Source organism: Eutrema salsugineum, unplaced genomic scaffold (assembly GCF_000478725.1).
Source record: "Eutrema salsugineum unplaced genomic scaffold, Eutsalg1_0 scaffold_5, whole genome shotgun sequence".
Taxonomy (NCBI): domain Eukaryota; kingdom Viridiplantae; phylum Streptophyta; class Magnoliopsida; order Brassicales; family Brassicaceae; genus Eutrema; species Eutrema salsugineum.
This window is the reverse complement of record NW_006256612.1, coordinates 10,272,529-10,285,849: the sequence shown is the minus strand read 5'-3', so window position 1 is coordinate 10,285,849 and position 13,321 is coordinate 10,272,529. Positions and strand designations below refer to the sequence as shown.

Sequence of the window (13,321 nt, the reverse complement as noted above, 5' to 3'; positions counted from 1 at the left end):
TTAATTGTTTTGATGTTTTAATTTACTTTCAAAAAATTGTATATGCTTTCGTTTCTTCTATTAAGACTGAAAACATATATAGACTTGACGACAGAGACGTACGTTGCAGATGTTGGATTTGCAAACCGCGTAGAGGTGGCTGATAAGATAGAAACCGTAGAAGAAGATGGTCACAAAACAATATTAATAGGCGGGATATTCAATAAATTTTAAAAAGCAGCTATTCTGTTTTGACATATAGATATAAGAGGGTGTATTGTATATTCCAAAATTGAAAAGAAGAATCTATACAATCTGTAAGAGGAGAAGACAGAACAGGACCTGAAGCAGGCCACTTCGTCATCTCAACCTCAAGTTACAACAAAAACAAAGCTCAACCTCAGTTCCTTTGCCTGAAAGTTTAAATTATGTGAGCCTTTACTTCTTTAAATTATCATCTCTCCTTTTCCCTTTCGCTTTCATTGTGACTTAACGTGTTCATGACCATATAGTTACTATTATATCTCTTAAGATAGTGCGGATTGTGGTAATACTTCCTGTTCTTCTGCTGTGTCCTCCAGTAACAAGCGAGCGCCCCAAATGCGCAGCTTGCAAGTGCTATAGCCAATGCAGCTCCCACCGGCACAACCAGAGCATTGGTGGGTACTGCCATTTCCTCTGCAGCTGCAACCACCTCTTCCTTGCTCGCACCGACACCATTTTTCTTGTAAGAGGACACCAGTTTCTGTCCGTAATACTTCTTCAAGAATTTGTAGACTTCATCGTGATCCCAGTCAATGTTTTTCTGGGTGCTGGAAAGATAACACGACTGGCAAAGCTGCTTTGGTGGCCATATCATCTTTGGGAACTTGGGGTCTCCTGTTCCAAGAGAATCTTCGTCCTTCTTGAGTCTCTCATTGACCTTGTTGTGTGTGCTCCACAGCCACAAGACGATATCTCTCGCCTTTTTAAACGGAGTTTTGACGCTGTCAGTGAAACACATAAGCTGTTAGATGAGAAAGGATGCGAACAATCGAGCTTGTTAGCCAACCTCCGGATCTGTCGTTACCTTAAGCACATGTCGTGAAAATGGCGGCGACAATCATCACACATGAAGAAGTTGTTGATGAAATCACAAATGGCCGTGAATGCAAACTGACTTTCTCCATCTTCAATCCTCACGGAAAGTGAATGCATCAAAACCCATAATCCGCAGCTGCAGTCAAATCATTTTGAAAGAGTTCAAATACTGGCATATCTGCTTGAATTGAAAGATCCTATCACCATACGAAATCTGAAAAAGGACTGATTCTGCAAAACACTACCTGAATCCCCTAGTTTCGTTCTTACTGCCACGGCAAAACATCTGTCAAATATGATTATGTATATAAAATCAGAGAATCAGATTTCTCTGCGTTTAAGCACCACATATAAAAAAAAAAGAGAATGGTCAAATTGGTTTGGTGGACTCACGTAATATCCACGCGGAACATCCTTTCCACAAATATGGAAGCTTCTTAGGGTATCTTTCGCCCGAGATTCCTGGTCATAAGAGCATTCGCCTGACGGGCATAAATCATCAAAATTCACCAGAATTTCAGCACTTCCTTTACGGCACCTGCAGGAAATTTCCAACAGTTAATTAAGCATGACAGAAAAGAATGAGCAGTAAAACGTGAATGGAAATATGAAGATGAGATACTACCTTTCTGAAGGATGATGTGCCACTAAAAGCTGCAGAAACCTAATAAACGAAACACCGGTTTCAGATGATTTGATTGCCTGTGGCCATGAACACTACTCGTCAACAAAGGCTGAAAGGAATTACTTACGTACAAAAAAAGATAATGAGAAAGTTCTCTACCTTATGTGCCAAAATGATATCAAAAGCTTCTTCAGTTGCTTCCTCGATGTCATACATGGCCTGAGAAATCTGTGGTAAGTCAACAACCAGCTCAATTTAGTATTTTGGAATCAAACAAAATGCTACCATTATAGCAAAGTGGGGGCAGAACACATTATAAGAGACCTGTTCGTGGTCAGATAGATTTGGCAGGAGATGCTCATTTCCAAATTTCTGATCATCCAAGCCGTAAGAGCTGCACAACATTGACAAGTAAAACAGATTTGAGTGCAACGTTACCCAACAGAATATTCCACGGGGGTGTTCATTTAGCCAACATAGAGAGAAATAGATTGCTGATATGACCTCAACGTAAAGTTAGACATGAAAAATTCAGTGTCCGCATACCTGCCTATCTTCTTGTTGATCCAGTTCAGCAAAAGATCAGCGGTGCGCCATTCATCGATTACAATTATCTCACTTTTCTCTTGTTTAGGATCCCAGCTGCCACCAATGAACTTTCTCGGAGGACCCCAAAAGAGCATTGGATAGTGATTGATGGAGAACTTGTCACAGAGCTTGACATTCATCTGCGCTGCCAGAAAAGTCATAAGGAACAAATTAGAATGAAAGTATACACACCCCAATAAGATTTAGTTTTCAAGCCCCAATCTGTGACTCATACGATCCACACCAATTAAGAGAAACAGAAATGAGAAGTGATTGGTACATGTTGTCTCTAGAAATCAGGGAAGATGGCGCAAGTACCTTTAGTGCACAATCAACTCTGGTCATTAAAACGAGGCCTGGATGTATCGCCTCTGCTCCATTGAAGAGCCTTGCTACTTTTTCATAATGCGGCTGCAGAGTCACCAGTAATCAAGCATTGAATACAAACAGCGTTTGACAAGACAAAGCATTGAATAATGAAAGAGAGGAAATTGAATTTGGCATTGTTTTACCTTGTAGTTTCTACATGCAGGACACCTTGAATCATCAATTTAGCCAGACGAAACAATGGTCAATGTCAGTACGGCACAAACAAGCTTTTCGCATTCGTAGATACAATTTAAAATACTTCATTCCGCTCAAGATCCAGCACTAAACAACCAAAAATGGATTTTTGTTTTTTTGCTCAGACATTTTCGAGAGAGAGAGAATCAGGAAACTGACCAGTGAGCGAAGAACTCCAAAACGGCATATTTGGCGGGGGTATCTTGGAAAACTGAATCAAACTTGGTAGCGTTCAATTCGACAGCATTATCTTTCTGACCGGCGATGTTGCTTCCGATGTCACGGAGAATCGAGCGTGATCCCGGGGAAAACGACGCCGCAGCTTCAAGGCTCGCCAAACCCGCGAACAAGAGCAGGTGTATCAAAGACATCAAATCCAATAGAGGATAAATCAACGGTGACTTGATCCGAGAGAGTGAAAGCGTTACAGAGGGAAGATCTGACAGAAACGGAGCTTCCCTCCTCCTTCCGTTGAGAAACGAAGGTCTCTGGTTAGGCAACGACGCCGTATATCGCTTTGACCGGCGTCGATAGTTGTTGTTCTCCGACACGTTTCATAATGGGCTTTAATAATATCATTATAAGCCCATTTATAATATTTCCAGAAAAAGAAATTTTAGTTGGGCCGATGGAAAGTAATATACTTTCAAAGTTGCATTTGACTCGATAGTCAATATTCAACCAAAAGTTGGCAACATATTTTGATTCCAAATAGTGGAACCGTTTTGTGTTATCGGATAAAGATTTATGAAGTGATTTATTGGAGATACATATCTGCTATCTTCTTTTTTTTGGTCAACTTTGAAAGTATCATTGTCGACATAACAAAATATGATTTTAAAGGCTAACGGTTGTTAAAAAAATAAATGTTATAATTGACCGGAGAATGACGTTGCAAAATAGGTCAGCGCGTAACATCGGACGATTGTTGTCTACGCGCCGGTGAGGTAGAAGACAAAAAGTGAGTGAGCAACGGCTGAGTCAGCATGATCTTGGAAAATAGACAAAGTAATTCCAACCACAAGTCAACACCATCTGTATTAGTCACAAGGACACAACACACCTCACACATTACACATATCCTTTTCTATTATTGCCACTTCTCTTGCATTATCAAATTGTTTTTAGTTCCTTTTTTCGTACGGGAAAAACAAAATGACACTAAAATGGTTCGCTCATGTGCACATCCTCTCTCTCTCTCTACGTCTAATAATCACCACTTGCAACAAAACAAAATAAATCTACAATAACGGGGTCCACGTGCATGAATTCATTTTCTAATGTATATTGCATTCTTCTGACATTTAATTTCCTGATTTCAGGAAGTATTATGATCGAGAACCATTTTAGTATACTGTTCTCAACTCCTGAATCGATTTACAAACTACGTAGCTATAAACCCTTTAGAAAAAATAAATAAATACCCTTTAGCCATATACGTATTATACTATCATAGTATCATTATTCATTATCATGCATACATTACCTGAAAAAATGAAACAAAATAGAAAGTTTACTTTGAAAATATATTCCTCTACACCTTATATCTTTGTTTTCTTATAAACTACAACTTAAAAGGATGAAAAATTGACAGTCATTCTTTTTTGTTTTTGTCCGATAAAAGTCCAGAGCATTTCAAAAGTCCAGTTGAAATATACTTCCTCTGTTTCAGAAAGAGTGTCATTTTGACATTTTTCACACTTATTAAAAAAACTATTAAAAATACTATTTTACTCTTTATTAATACATTAAATAACTTTTTTTCTCTAATTAATATATTAAATCAATACGGTCAAAACTGGAATATTGTTTAAAATTCTGCATTGAAAATATAAAACGACACTCTTTGTGAAACAAAAATAAAATCTTAAAACAACATTCTTTGTAAAACGAAGAGAATATAACATCTAGTATCGACCATAAGTTACTCATTGGGTTATATGCCCCTTTTTATTATGCGGATCACCACTTCTTCTTTTTTTGTTTTAAAATCATGATAGCCCTATCATTCTAATTTCGAACTTCGTAAATTCTTTGTAGCTTCGATTGATTAAAAAATAATTATTTTTGCCAAATAAGTTTCTAAAAATTGTTTTCTACAACACTTTTTTTTTTTTATCTCACAGAGTTGAAAGTGTTTGGGTGTTTAAATTATATACGAAGAAAGGCGGGGCAAAAAAGAACCAATCATCGAGCATAAGGGTCGAATTATGCAAAAAGAAACAAATTGAAGTGTTTTTATTCCGAGACTTTTATATTCTCTCTCTCTCTCTCCTTATATGAATCAAAATCATCTTTCTCCTCATTTGCTTCAATCGTTATAAAACTCCTGCCTTTATTTTGATTCGCACACTAATCTTCGCCTGCTTAGTGGGAACTTCGATTTCCGATTATTCGTCCTCAGAATCTCCGATTGGACCTTTCCTTTTAAGCTGCTTCAAAAATCTCGTCGGACAAAATCTCTTTGTATTTTACGGGGAGAGGTGAATCGAGTACGACTAGTGGGAGTGTTTCTGTCGTTTAATCAGAAGCCCTTTTTTGTTTTGTCGTTTGATTCGTCTTTGTGGTGCCCTGAGTAAAGAAGAGATGTCGGGGACTGGATTTCATTTGAATCAGCTGCAGAGAGCTAAGAGCGACGTCTCTTATGGCAGATCGATTCACACTCTGGAACAAGAGAACTTGTCTGCATTCAAGAAACTCCATGCTTCTGCCGCTTCGTCGTCAAGTAATGTGGAACGGTTTTTGGCGTCGGTCACACCATCTGTCCCCGCCCATTGTTTATCTAAGGTTTTTGTTTCTTCCACATGTCAAGTCAATTTTTTTTTTTTGTAAAATACAAAAAAGTTTTCAGCTTTTCTTTGGTTCCCTTCTTCTAATCGAGAGGTAAATTTTCTGTGCAGACGACAGTTAGGGAAAGAAGAGGCAGTGATGTTGAGTTGCAGCCATACTTTGTTCTTGGTGATGTATGGGACTCTTTTGCAGAGTGGAGTGCGTACGGCACTGGAGTTCCTCTTACATTGAATAACTACAGTAAAGATCGAGTCTTTCAATACTACGTGCCATCGCTCTCGGCCATTCAAATCTATGCTGATTCTGATGCCTTGAGCTCCTCTCTTCAAACAAGGTGAAAAAAACAGTTCCCTTCAGTCTCATCATGTATTTGCTATTCGATTAAGTTCTTGAACCTGTGGTCTCATTCCAAGAGCTCAAGTTTTTGTCTTTTTTATAATGTATCGATTTGTTTTTTAACACTGCAGGGTACCAGGTGAGGAGAGCGACAGCGATTTCAAAGATTCAAGCAGTGAAGGAAGCAGCAGTGAATCCGAAAGAGGACTCTGTTATCCAAAGGAGCACATCTCTGCTCAAATGAACCAACTCTCATTAAGAAAGCAGCATCAGGAGGACTCGTCTAGTGATGATGGCGAGCCTTTAAGCTCTCAATCTCGTTTGATATTTGAATATCTTGAACGAGATCTTCCTTACATCCGTGAACCCTTTGCCGACAAGGTTTGTCTATTTCTTATCTCTGAATATCAAGTTATTAGAAACCATAAGGATTCAGAAAACAGGTAAAATGTGCTTAGACTAAAACATTAACGTCTCATAAATTCTTTATGAGGCTACACGGAAGTTAGGTACTGAAAGATGCATTTATTGATGTTTTGAGCTTCTTTTGCTCTAGTTTCTGTAATCAGATAACATTAAGTTCCAGAAGCAAAGACTTGAAGTAACATCAAATGTTTATTATAAGAATAATGCTATTTAGTCAAACCCAACAACTTTTCTGATCTGTAGTTGTTCCAAAGCATCCATTTAGAACTACCAACTGCTGTGGAATGTTCAACTACTGTCTAGTATCTTGTCCAATTCTCAAATACACCATTTTATGATCTACGAAAATGCAATCCCTGTAGCTATCTTATTCAATTGTTACCATTTGCAGATGTCTGACCTTGCCTCTAGATTTCCGGAGCTGAAAACGCTGAGAAGCTGTGATTTACTACCTGCAAGCTGGTTTTCTGTGGCATGGTATTGTTCTTTTTACCATGCGCATGTGCTTTTCTTCCACGGTGCCCCCTCGTGTCTCTTAGAATCCATTACTATACTTTGTAGGTACCCAATTTACAAAATACCCACAGGACGGACGCTCAAGGATCTGGATGCTTGTTTCTTGACCTATCATTCCCTTCACACACCCTCTCAAGGTAAGATTGGTGTTAAACATTATTTACAGTAAGAAACACTAGTTCAAACTGGATTTTAGGTAAATCAACCAGTAATACGTTAAATTATGCTAGCCATGGACATGTTTTCTGTGGATAACTAACTCTTGGGTAAAGATTCATCCACTATCTACCTTTGCCTCTTTTAGGTTCAGGCGTTACAACACAGTCTATGTGTGAGGTGCAGCCAAGCGAGAGTGTTGAGAAGACGGCGCTGCCAGTATTTGGCCTTGCCTCATACAAGTTGAGAGGTTCTGTATGGACAAGCATCAAGGGCTCTGGACACCAGCTAGTCAACTCCCTCTTCCAAGCCGCAGACAACTGGTTGCGGTTGCATCAAGTCAGCCATCCTGATTTCATCTTCTTCTGCCGCCAATGATGATATGATTATACGATGATGACGAAAAAAGATTTAGGAAGTCACTTAAAAGGAAACTCTTTATAATTACTGTCCTGAGGAAACCCATATATACATACATATAAGGAGCTTCTGTATGTGTTGGGTTTGTTGTGAACCCTGCTCAAGTAGTAATGTACACTGAATGCTAATTTTCTTTTCTTTTTATTTGTAACATGTTTAAGCAATAAAAGCTAGTAGTTGAGGAATGAGAAGGACTCGACGGTCCTATCTGCAGGTTCTAGTAGCTTCCTCTGGATGGCATCGGAGCAAAGACGAGCCATCATACGGTGGAAGGAAAGCAGATCAGACAAACGCTCAGTGGACAACTTGTCCATTGCCCTCTCTTGCTCCTCTTTCCTTTTCATCCTTTTCATATACACACATGAGTTCCTCACCGTTGCTCCCATCTGCTTCAGCCTATTCTCTTGTTGCTTGCTTAGAACCGTATTTGCCTGCGTGATTCACCCATGTCAGAAAATTCCAATACTCAATGGCCAGTTAGTAGAAAGCTTGGGTGTGTAAAACAAGAAAAAAGCTGACCTCTAGAAACTCAGCTCCGGAGAAGCTTTTGACTAGCGTCTTCTTCTTCGTCGTCTCCATCATCATCACCATCTCTGTTGCGTTGAGTTGTTTCTTCTGGAAAGCGATCGCAGCTTTCACAAACTCCTGATAAACAGAAGCGCATCCTGGATAATCAAACTCATCAGAGCCTGAGATTCTCATCCTCTCGGGATGAAACTGTAGACCCATCAAGAACTGGCCTTCCTCTGGATCATATCGATTCGGGTCATAGAACCCTTCGATCAAACCATCAGGAGCGTATGCCATGGGCACGAAGCTCTTCGCAAGTCTCTTCACGCCTTGATGGTGATACGAATTCACCATTATCTGATCCTTCTCCTCGAACCACTTGTGCAACGGTGTCTCCTCCAAAACTCTAACCGCGTGTCTGTGCTCGTCGTAGTTGTCGTAGTCTATATGTTTCGTCGTAGTTCCGATTTCCTTGTCGACGTCTTGGTAGAGAGTTCCTCCGGCGGCGACGTTGAGAATCTGAGAGCCACGACAAATGCCTAAGTAAGGAATATTCCTTTCGAGACAGAGCCTGGCCAGAGTCAGCTCGATGCTGTCTTTCTCTCGGTCGATGGTCGTGTCTCCTGCGTGCAACCTCCTGATCTCGTCCATGTCCTCCGGCGAGAGTCCCGGGAGTTCTACGTCGGCGTAGAGAGAAGGGTCGACGTCTTCTCCTTCGCAGAGGAGGACACCGTGGATGGGCTCGAAGCTCTGTAGCAGAGAGTGGATCCCGGTGACACGTGGCACGATTACAGGGACGGCACCGGAGGAGACGATGAGATCTAGATGGTACTCTCCTACGAAGTCCACGAACTTGTTCTTGCGTAGAGTCCGACGAGACACGATGAGAACTCTGGGGAGAATTTTGGAAGAGAGATCATTAGCCACCACCATTCTTGATTAATATGTGTTTTTGTATTGACTTAAGTTAATTATCTTTCTTAATTGTGTATGTTTATGTCTTTAAGTCTCTTACTTATTTATAGATGGGAATGGAGGCGTCGAGGCGCAGCGTACATGCAAATGCAATGCACACACACACACACAAGCTGACGCACACTCCTCTGTTCTGTAACCTCATCATTTTTATCTGTATGTTTTTGGTCAAAGCTTTACGATTAGATGCTGGCGTGACAATTTTCTGGATATTCCAATAGGATTATTCCTCATTTTTATTTGGTTGAAGTATAATACGTTTCCATATGTATTTTCTTAGTAATAAATGGGTTTTCGGATGAATGTTTTAATTTTTTTTAGGAGGATTAGATATGAATGGATGACCCATTGACTTGTAACATTATTAGGCGGTCCTAAAATATCTGTCTTTATTGTTAATATAATGCATGTATTCTGTATTTGGAAAGTGTTGAATTAAGTTATGGATATCATGTTCTACGTTATTTATTTAATCAAATTATCAAATCAGCCTCATCTTGTTAGTTAGGCTTCAGTCATTCATACGTGTAAGAAGATAAGTAGATAACGTCGTAGACTTCCAATAAATTCGTGTTAAGGAATTAATATATAAGAAAAGAAATACTCCATTGTTGCCGTAGTACTTAAGCTCTCATGTCTGGAAACTATTGAGACACCCTTAAGTGTGGATGGAGAAAGAGAAGAATTTAGTATAGTTTTACAGGACGGTAGAAAGACAATTAACATCTTTCAAAAGGGAGTTCTGTTAATAAATACCAGACCCTTCAGTGCTTATCACCACATCATGTCTCCTACAGTAATTTTTTCTTTTCTTTTTTAATTTAAAATAAAAGATAATAGGAAATTATTTTCAACAGTATGAACTTTGTTCATAGATGTTGTATCAAAAAATTCAAAAATCAATCCATTTGTTTAAGTGATAAAAACTTGATGTTATGATAATCACAATCTGGTGAAAATGATACATGCTTAAAAGTTCAGAGTTTAGCAAAAAGTATGGTTATATCATTACAGTAGACATGAGCTTCCAGTATCTCATTTGATGCTGTTCCTAATTCACAGGTGTATGACTTGAAAAATTGCCTCCTAAGATAATAATGTACAGTTTGACCGGATACTAAATGTACATGTCTTAAACGGAAATGACATCCTTATTAACAGGCGCTTCTGATACACACACTTGTTAGGTACTAACTGGACACCTCCTTAGCGCAACGTCTACATGCATATAGCATGCCAGAAACAAAAGAAAGCTTCACTTATGCTGAATCATGTTTGCTAAAAAATTCGGTTATGCAAGGATACACTTGCTCCACGGCCTGCAGAGAGATTATCAGAGAAATGACTGAGACAGAAAACAAGCTCACACATAAGGACCAAAGTTCCAACATGGGAGACCTAGAAATGCAACATACCAGTCGTCCTCCAACCAAATCATAGTGTGCATAATGTGGTCCGTCTGATTCTCCCAGTAGCTTATACGTGACCAGGTTCTCGGGAAACAGCTTAACTGTGTCTGCAATATTCACAAGCAATTGTAATTGTGAATAAGAAAATAAATGTATGCATAATATATGGTATGTGTGGAAAGTATCATGAAAGCTAACCCTTGTATACGTTATACAGCCTAACTCAAGCAACTTAGTATTAGCGTCAAAGAATTTAATATGAAATGCATATCTGGGATATGAATTGTTTCATCTATATATTGCGTAGCTGTTCATCTATGCACAAATTATTAATAATAATCATCAATCCAGTATACCTTCTACAGCTACAGGAGGACAGATCAAGTCCCGATCACCTGCAAGAGCTAAGACAGGGACACTGGTACTGGAAAGATGATCCTTGTAGTAAAATTTACCACTACGATCACGTAAGCCTCCCTCTCGAAAGGCTGTTGTCAGCTGAATAAGAAGTTTTGCAGGTATGGTACCTAAAGGTTGCAAAACAGAAAACCCCTTTAATATCACTTGCATAACTATCATGGCAATACATCAACGCATCTAATAGTAACTCATCAACAGTTTATTTTTCTTGAGGTGGATGCATTTCTTTTCCACTAACACATTAAAAAATATAGCACTAAAAACCCACGTCCTTCAATGGGATCATATATCTGTACTTACAGAAGTTATTCAAGACAAGCTTTTCTAACTGTTCAGGGTGCATCATATCCGCTGCTGATATCAAATCATTAAGCCAAGATAATACATATGGAGGGCGTGTTGAAAGAGGATAAGCTGCAGTTAACAAAGCGCCCAAAGGAACAACTGGAACACTCAGAGCTTGTGCAGGATCGGCCTGTAGAAGAAGTTTCTAGTAAGTTTGGCACAGAAGAACTTAGTAGCGCATCAATTCATACAGAATCCAACTCAAAGTGATAAAACCTGAATTACGTACAAGAGGTATGAGCAATTTGAGGGCAGAATCTGAAGTTGTGTAATCAACCGATGAAGCCAAAGTTGCCACAGCTGCCAGGGAAGGTTCTCGTCCCTCAAAAGCTAATGAAATGGAATAGAATTATAGAAGGAATGAGTAACGGCCTAAATCTATTGGCCTATGTTTTCAGGAAAATGAGATCTAATCAAAAACCCACTGTCAAGATGAATGAATATTAACTTACCACAACGTGACAGCATTGCATAGAGTAGGATACCTCCCATGGAGTGTCCAATTGCGAATAGTTTACCGTCCTTGGGCTTGCTTTGCCTTCTTACATACTCAATCTATGGCAAACCATAAAACAGAACACCCAGTTCAGTAACAAAAGCGGACACGGTTACGTGAAATATTTAGCAAGATCAGTGTCGCCTCACCGCAGCAGGGACATCCTCTTCCAGGTAATGATCAAAATCCCAGTCATATTGAATCATCAAATCCAGTTGCTTCTGAAAATCTTCAATGGTCGAAGTGAGGCGCTCTTGAAGATCAATCAACTGAGGCGAGACAGACCTTTGACCATCGTCGAAAAGATCCACAAGGCGCTGAGTCAGTTCTCTGATTTGGTTACCAAGTCCTGAGTTTTGCCTTGACTCGATCAAACTCAAAAGCTTTGATCTTATTTCATTAAAGCGCTCGTACAGCTGTGAATCTTCTAAAAGCATTGCAATTTTGTCAAATAACTTAGCAGACATGAACGCAGACTGACCTTCACTGAGAAAGCCAGAAAGTCTTTCTGACAAACGCATAAAAGTTGCTGTCAATCTCGCCACAAGTTGCGATTCGTCCCAAGCAGAGGCTTCACCAACAATTAAAACATCCGAAGATGGTGCACTGGCCACATTACCAGTAGCCTTCTTTTCAGGGGAACCAGCTTCTTTAGCTGCAGCTCTAGCAGTGGATTCTATCTGATCGGACAATTTGTGAGCAGAATCTTGAACATCCTTGAGATCGGATACTCGTGTACTCAAACCGGCTCCACGAACCTCAAGTATCCACGTCTCAAATCCCTGACCAGACATATGTCTTGCAAAAGAGCACTGCAAATTACAGAAACCTTGTTAGGAAAGCGTGAACCAAAAAGCATTTCTTAAGCTTGGGAGCGTTTGGTCAACGATAATCTATTTCCTCATCGAAAAGTACTTAAGAAGGTGTAAGAAAATGGTTAGCTCATGTCCTTAGCGTGAAATGTAGAACCTTCATGAAACAAAATCGCATTAAAAGGAAAGAGAAATGTAGGCAAACATACACCGGGAGATAAATCGTATCCAATGGCATTAGTTCCAACTCCAGACAACAGCAAGAGCGGGTGATTCCTCGTCTGGGCCTGAAGAGAATAAGAACTCTTGATCACAGAAACAGAAGATTGTTAGATGCAGAGAGAAAGATGGTTGGTGAAATCGGAAACCTGAGGGGAAGGCAAGTAGCGCCAGAGAGCGAGGCGCCAATCGCTGTTGGGGACGGAGACGTAATGAAGCTCGTCTGCAGTGCAAAGCGAGGGTTTCTTGGGGAGCTTAACGGAGGAAGAGAAGGCCCTCGGACGAAAGAGCATCGTGCGGTGACGGAAAGAAGGAGTGGCGGTGCCGATTGGGCGGAGGAAGTAGACGGTGGAGGAAGCCCAGCGAAGAGCCGAGCGGATCTCCAAAGGGAATTGGGGAGGCATCGTAGCCATCGATCAAATCACAGTGGGTCGTAATCACACACTGACAGATTTGGAAAATGGTGGTGGCTCGGTTCCCTCCGGAAATTTTAAGGATCTTCTCATCTCCGGTACACGTGGAAGGATGACCGGTGATGACTGATGAGAATGCGACTTTGTTCTTTTGACCGGAAATAATTTGGGCCCGCCAAATGGCAAACCCAATTTAACAAATAGATTTTGGGTTTCCGGCCTTTGGTGAAACAAACAAAAAA

The 13,321-nt window shown here is 40.0% G+C and overlaps 4 protein-coding genes across 5 annotated transcripts; 1 reads left to right on the top strand and 3 right to left on the bottom strand.

Moving 5' to 3' along the window:
* Nucleotides 1–179: 179 nt before the first annotated feature.
* Nucleotides 180–3,380, bottom strand: LOC18993366 (sulfhydryl oxidase 1). The gene is made up of 11 exons (XM_006416887.2): nucleotides 2,996–3,380; nucleotides 2,785–2,809; nucleotides 2,591–2,683; nucleotides 2,231–2,412; nucleotides 2,009–2,078; nucleotides 1,844–1,912; nucleotides 1,685–1,761; nucleotides 1,453–1,597; nucleotides 1,305–1,345; nucleotides 1,049–1,195; nucleotides 180–965 (listed from the first exon to the last, which is right to left on the bottom strand). The coding sequence occupies exons 1-11, from the start codon at nucleotides 3,205–3,207 to the stop codon at nucleotides 434–436; spliced, it is 1,593 nt and encodes a 530-aa protein (XP_006416950.1). The 5' UTR covers nucleotides 3,208–3,380; the 3' UTR covers nucleotides 180–433.
* Nucleotides 3,381–5,129: 1,749 nt separating this feature from the next.
* LOC18993365 lies at nucleotides 5,130–7,661 on the top strand. Its single transcript, XM_006416886.2, has 6 exons — nucleotides 5,130–5,623; nucleotides 5,737–5,960; nucleotides 6,094–6,343; nucleotides 6,780–6,865; nucleotides 6,950–7,041; nucleotides 7,209–7,661. The coding sequence occupies exons 1-6, from the start codon at nucleotides 5,423–5,425 to the stop codon at nucleotides 7,436–7,438; spliced, it is 1,083 nt and encodes a 360-aa protein (XP_006416949.1). The 5' UTR covers nucleotides 5,130–5,422; the 3' UTR covers nucleotides 7,439–7,661.
* Nucleotides 7,651–9,042, bottom strand: LOC18993364 (putative glutamine amidotransferase GAT1_2.1). The gene is made up of 2 exons (XM_006416885.2): nucleotides 8,000–9,042; nucleotides 7,651–7,911 (listed from the first exon to the last, which is right to left on the bottom strand). Exons 1-2 carry the CDS (start codon nucleotides 8,921–8,923, stop codon nucleotides 7,651–7,653), a joined length of 1,185 nt encoding a protein of 394 aa, XP_006416948.1. The 5' UTR covers nucleotides 8,924–9,042.
* A 906-nt stretch (nucleotides 9,043–9,948) lies between these two features.
* On the bottom strand, nucleotides 9,949–13,193 carry LOC18993363. Of its 2 annotated transcripts, XM_024152863.1 has the most exons (10): nucleotides 12,816–13,193; nucleotides 12,657–12,734; nucleotides 12,117–12,447; nucleotides 11,785–11,984; nucleotides 11,592–11,694; nucleotides 11,369–11,469; nucleotides 11,095–11,269; nucleotides 10,731–10,901; nucleotides 10,381–10,481; nucleotides 9,949–10,284 (listed from the first exon to the last, which is right to left on the bottom strand). In XM_024152863.1, the coding sequence occupies exons 1-10, from the start codon at nucleotides 13,077–13,079 to the stop codon at nucleotides 10,225–10,227; spliced, it is 1,584 nt and encodes a 527-aa protein (XP_024008631.1). In that variant the 5' UTR covers nucleotides 13,080–13,193; the 3' UTR covers nucleotides 9,949–10,224. The 2 variants fall into 2 exon arrangements, with proteins under 2 accessions (XP_024008631.1, XP_006416946.1); XM_006416883.2 differs by having other exon boundaries at nucleotides 11,785–12,447.
* Between the last annotated feature and the right edge of the window lie 128 nt (nucleotides 13,194–13,321).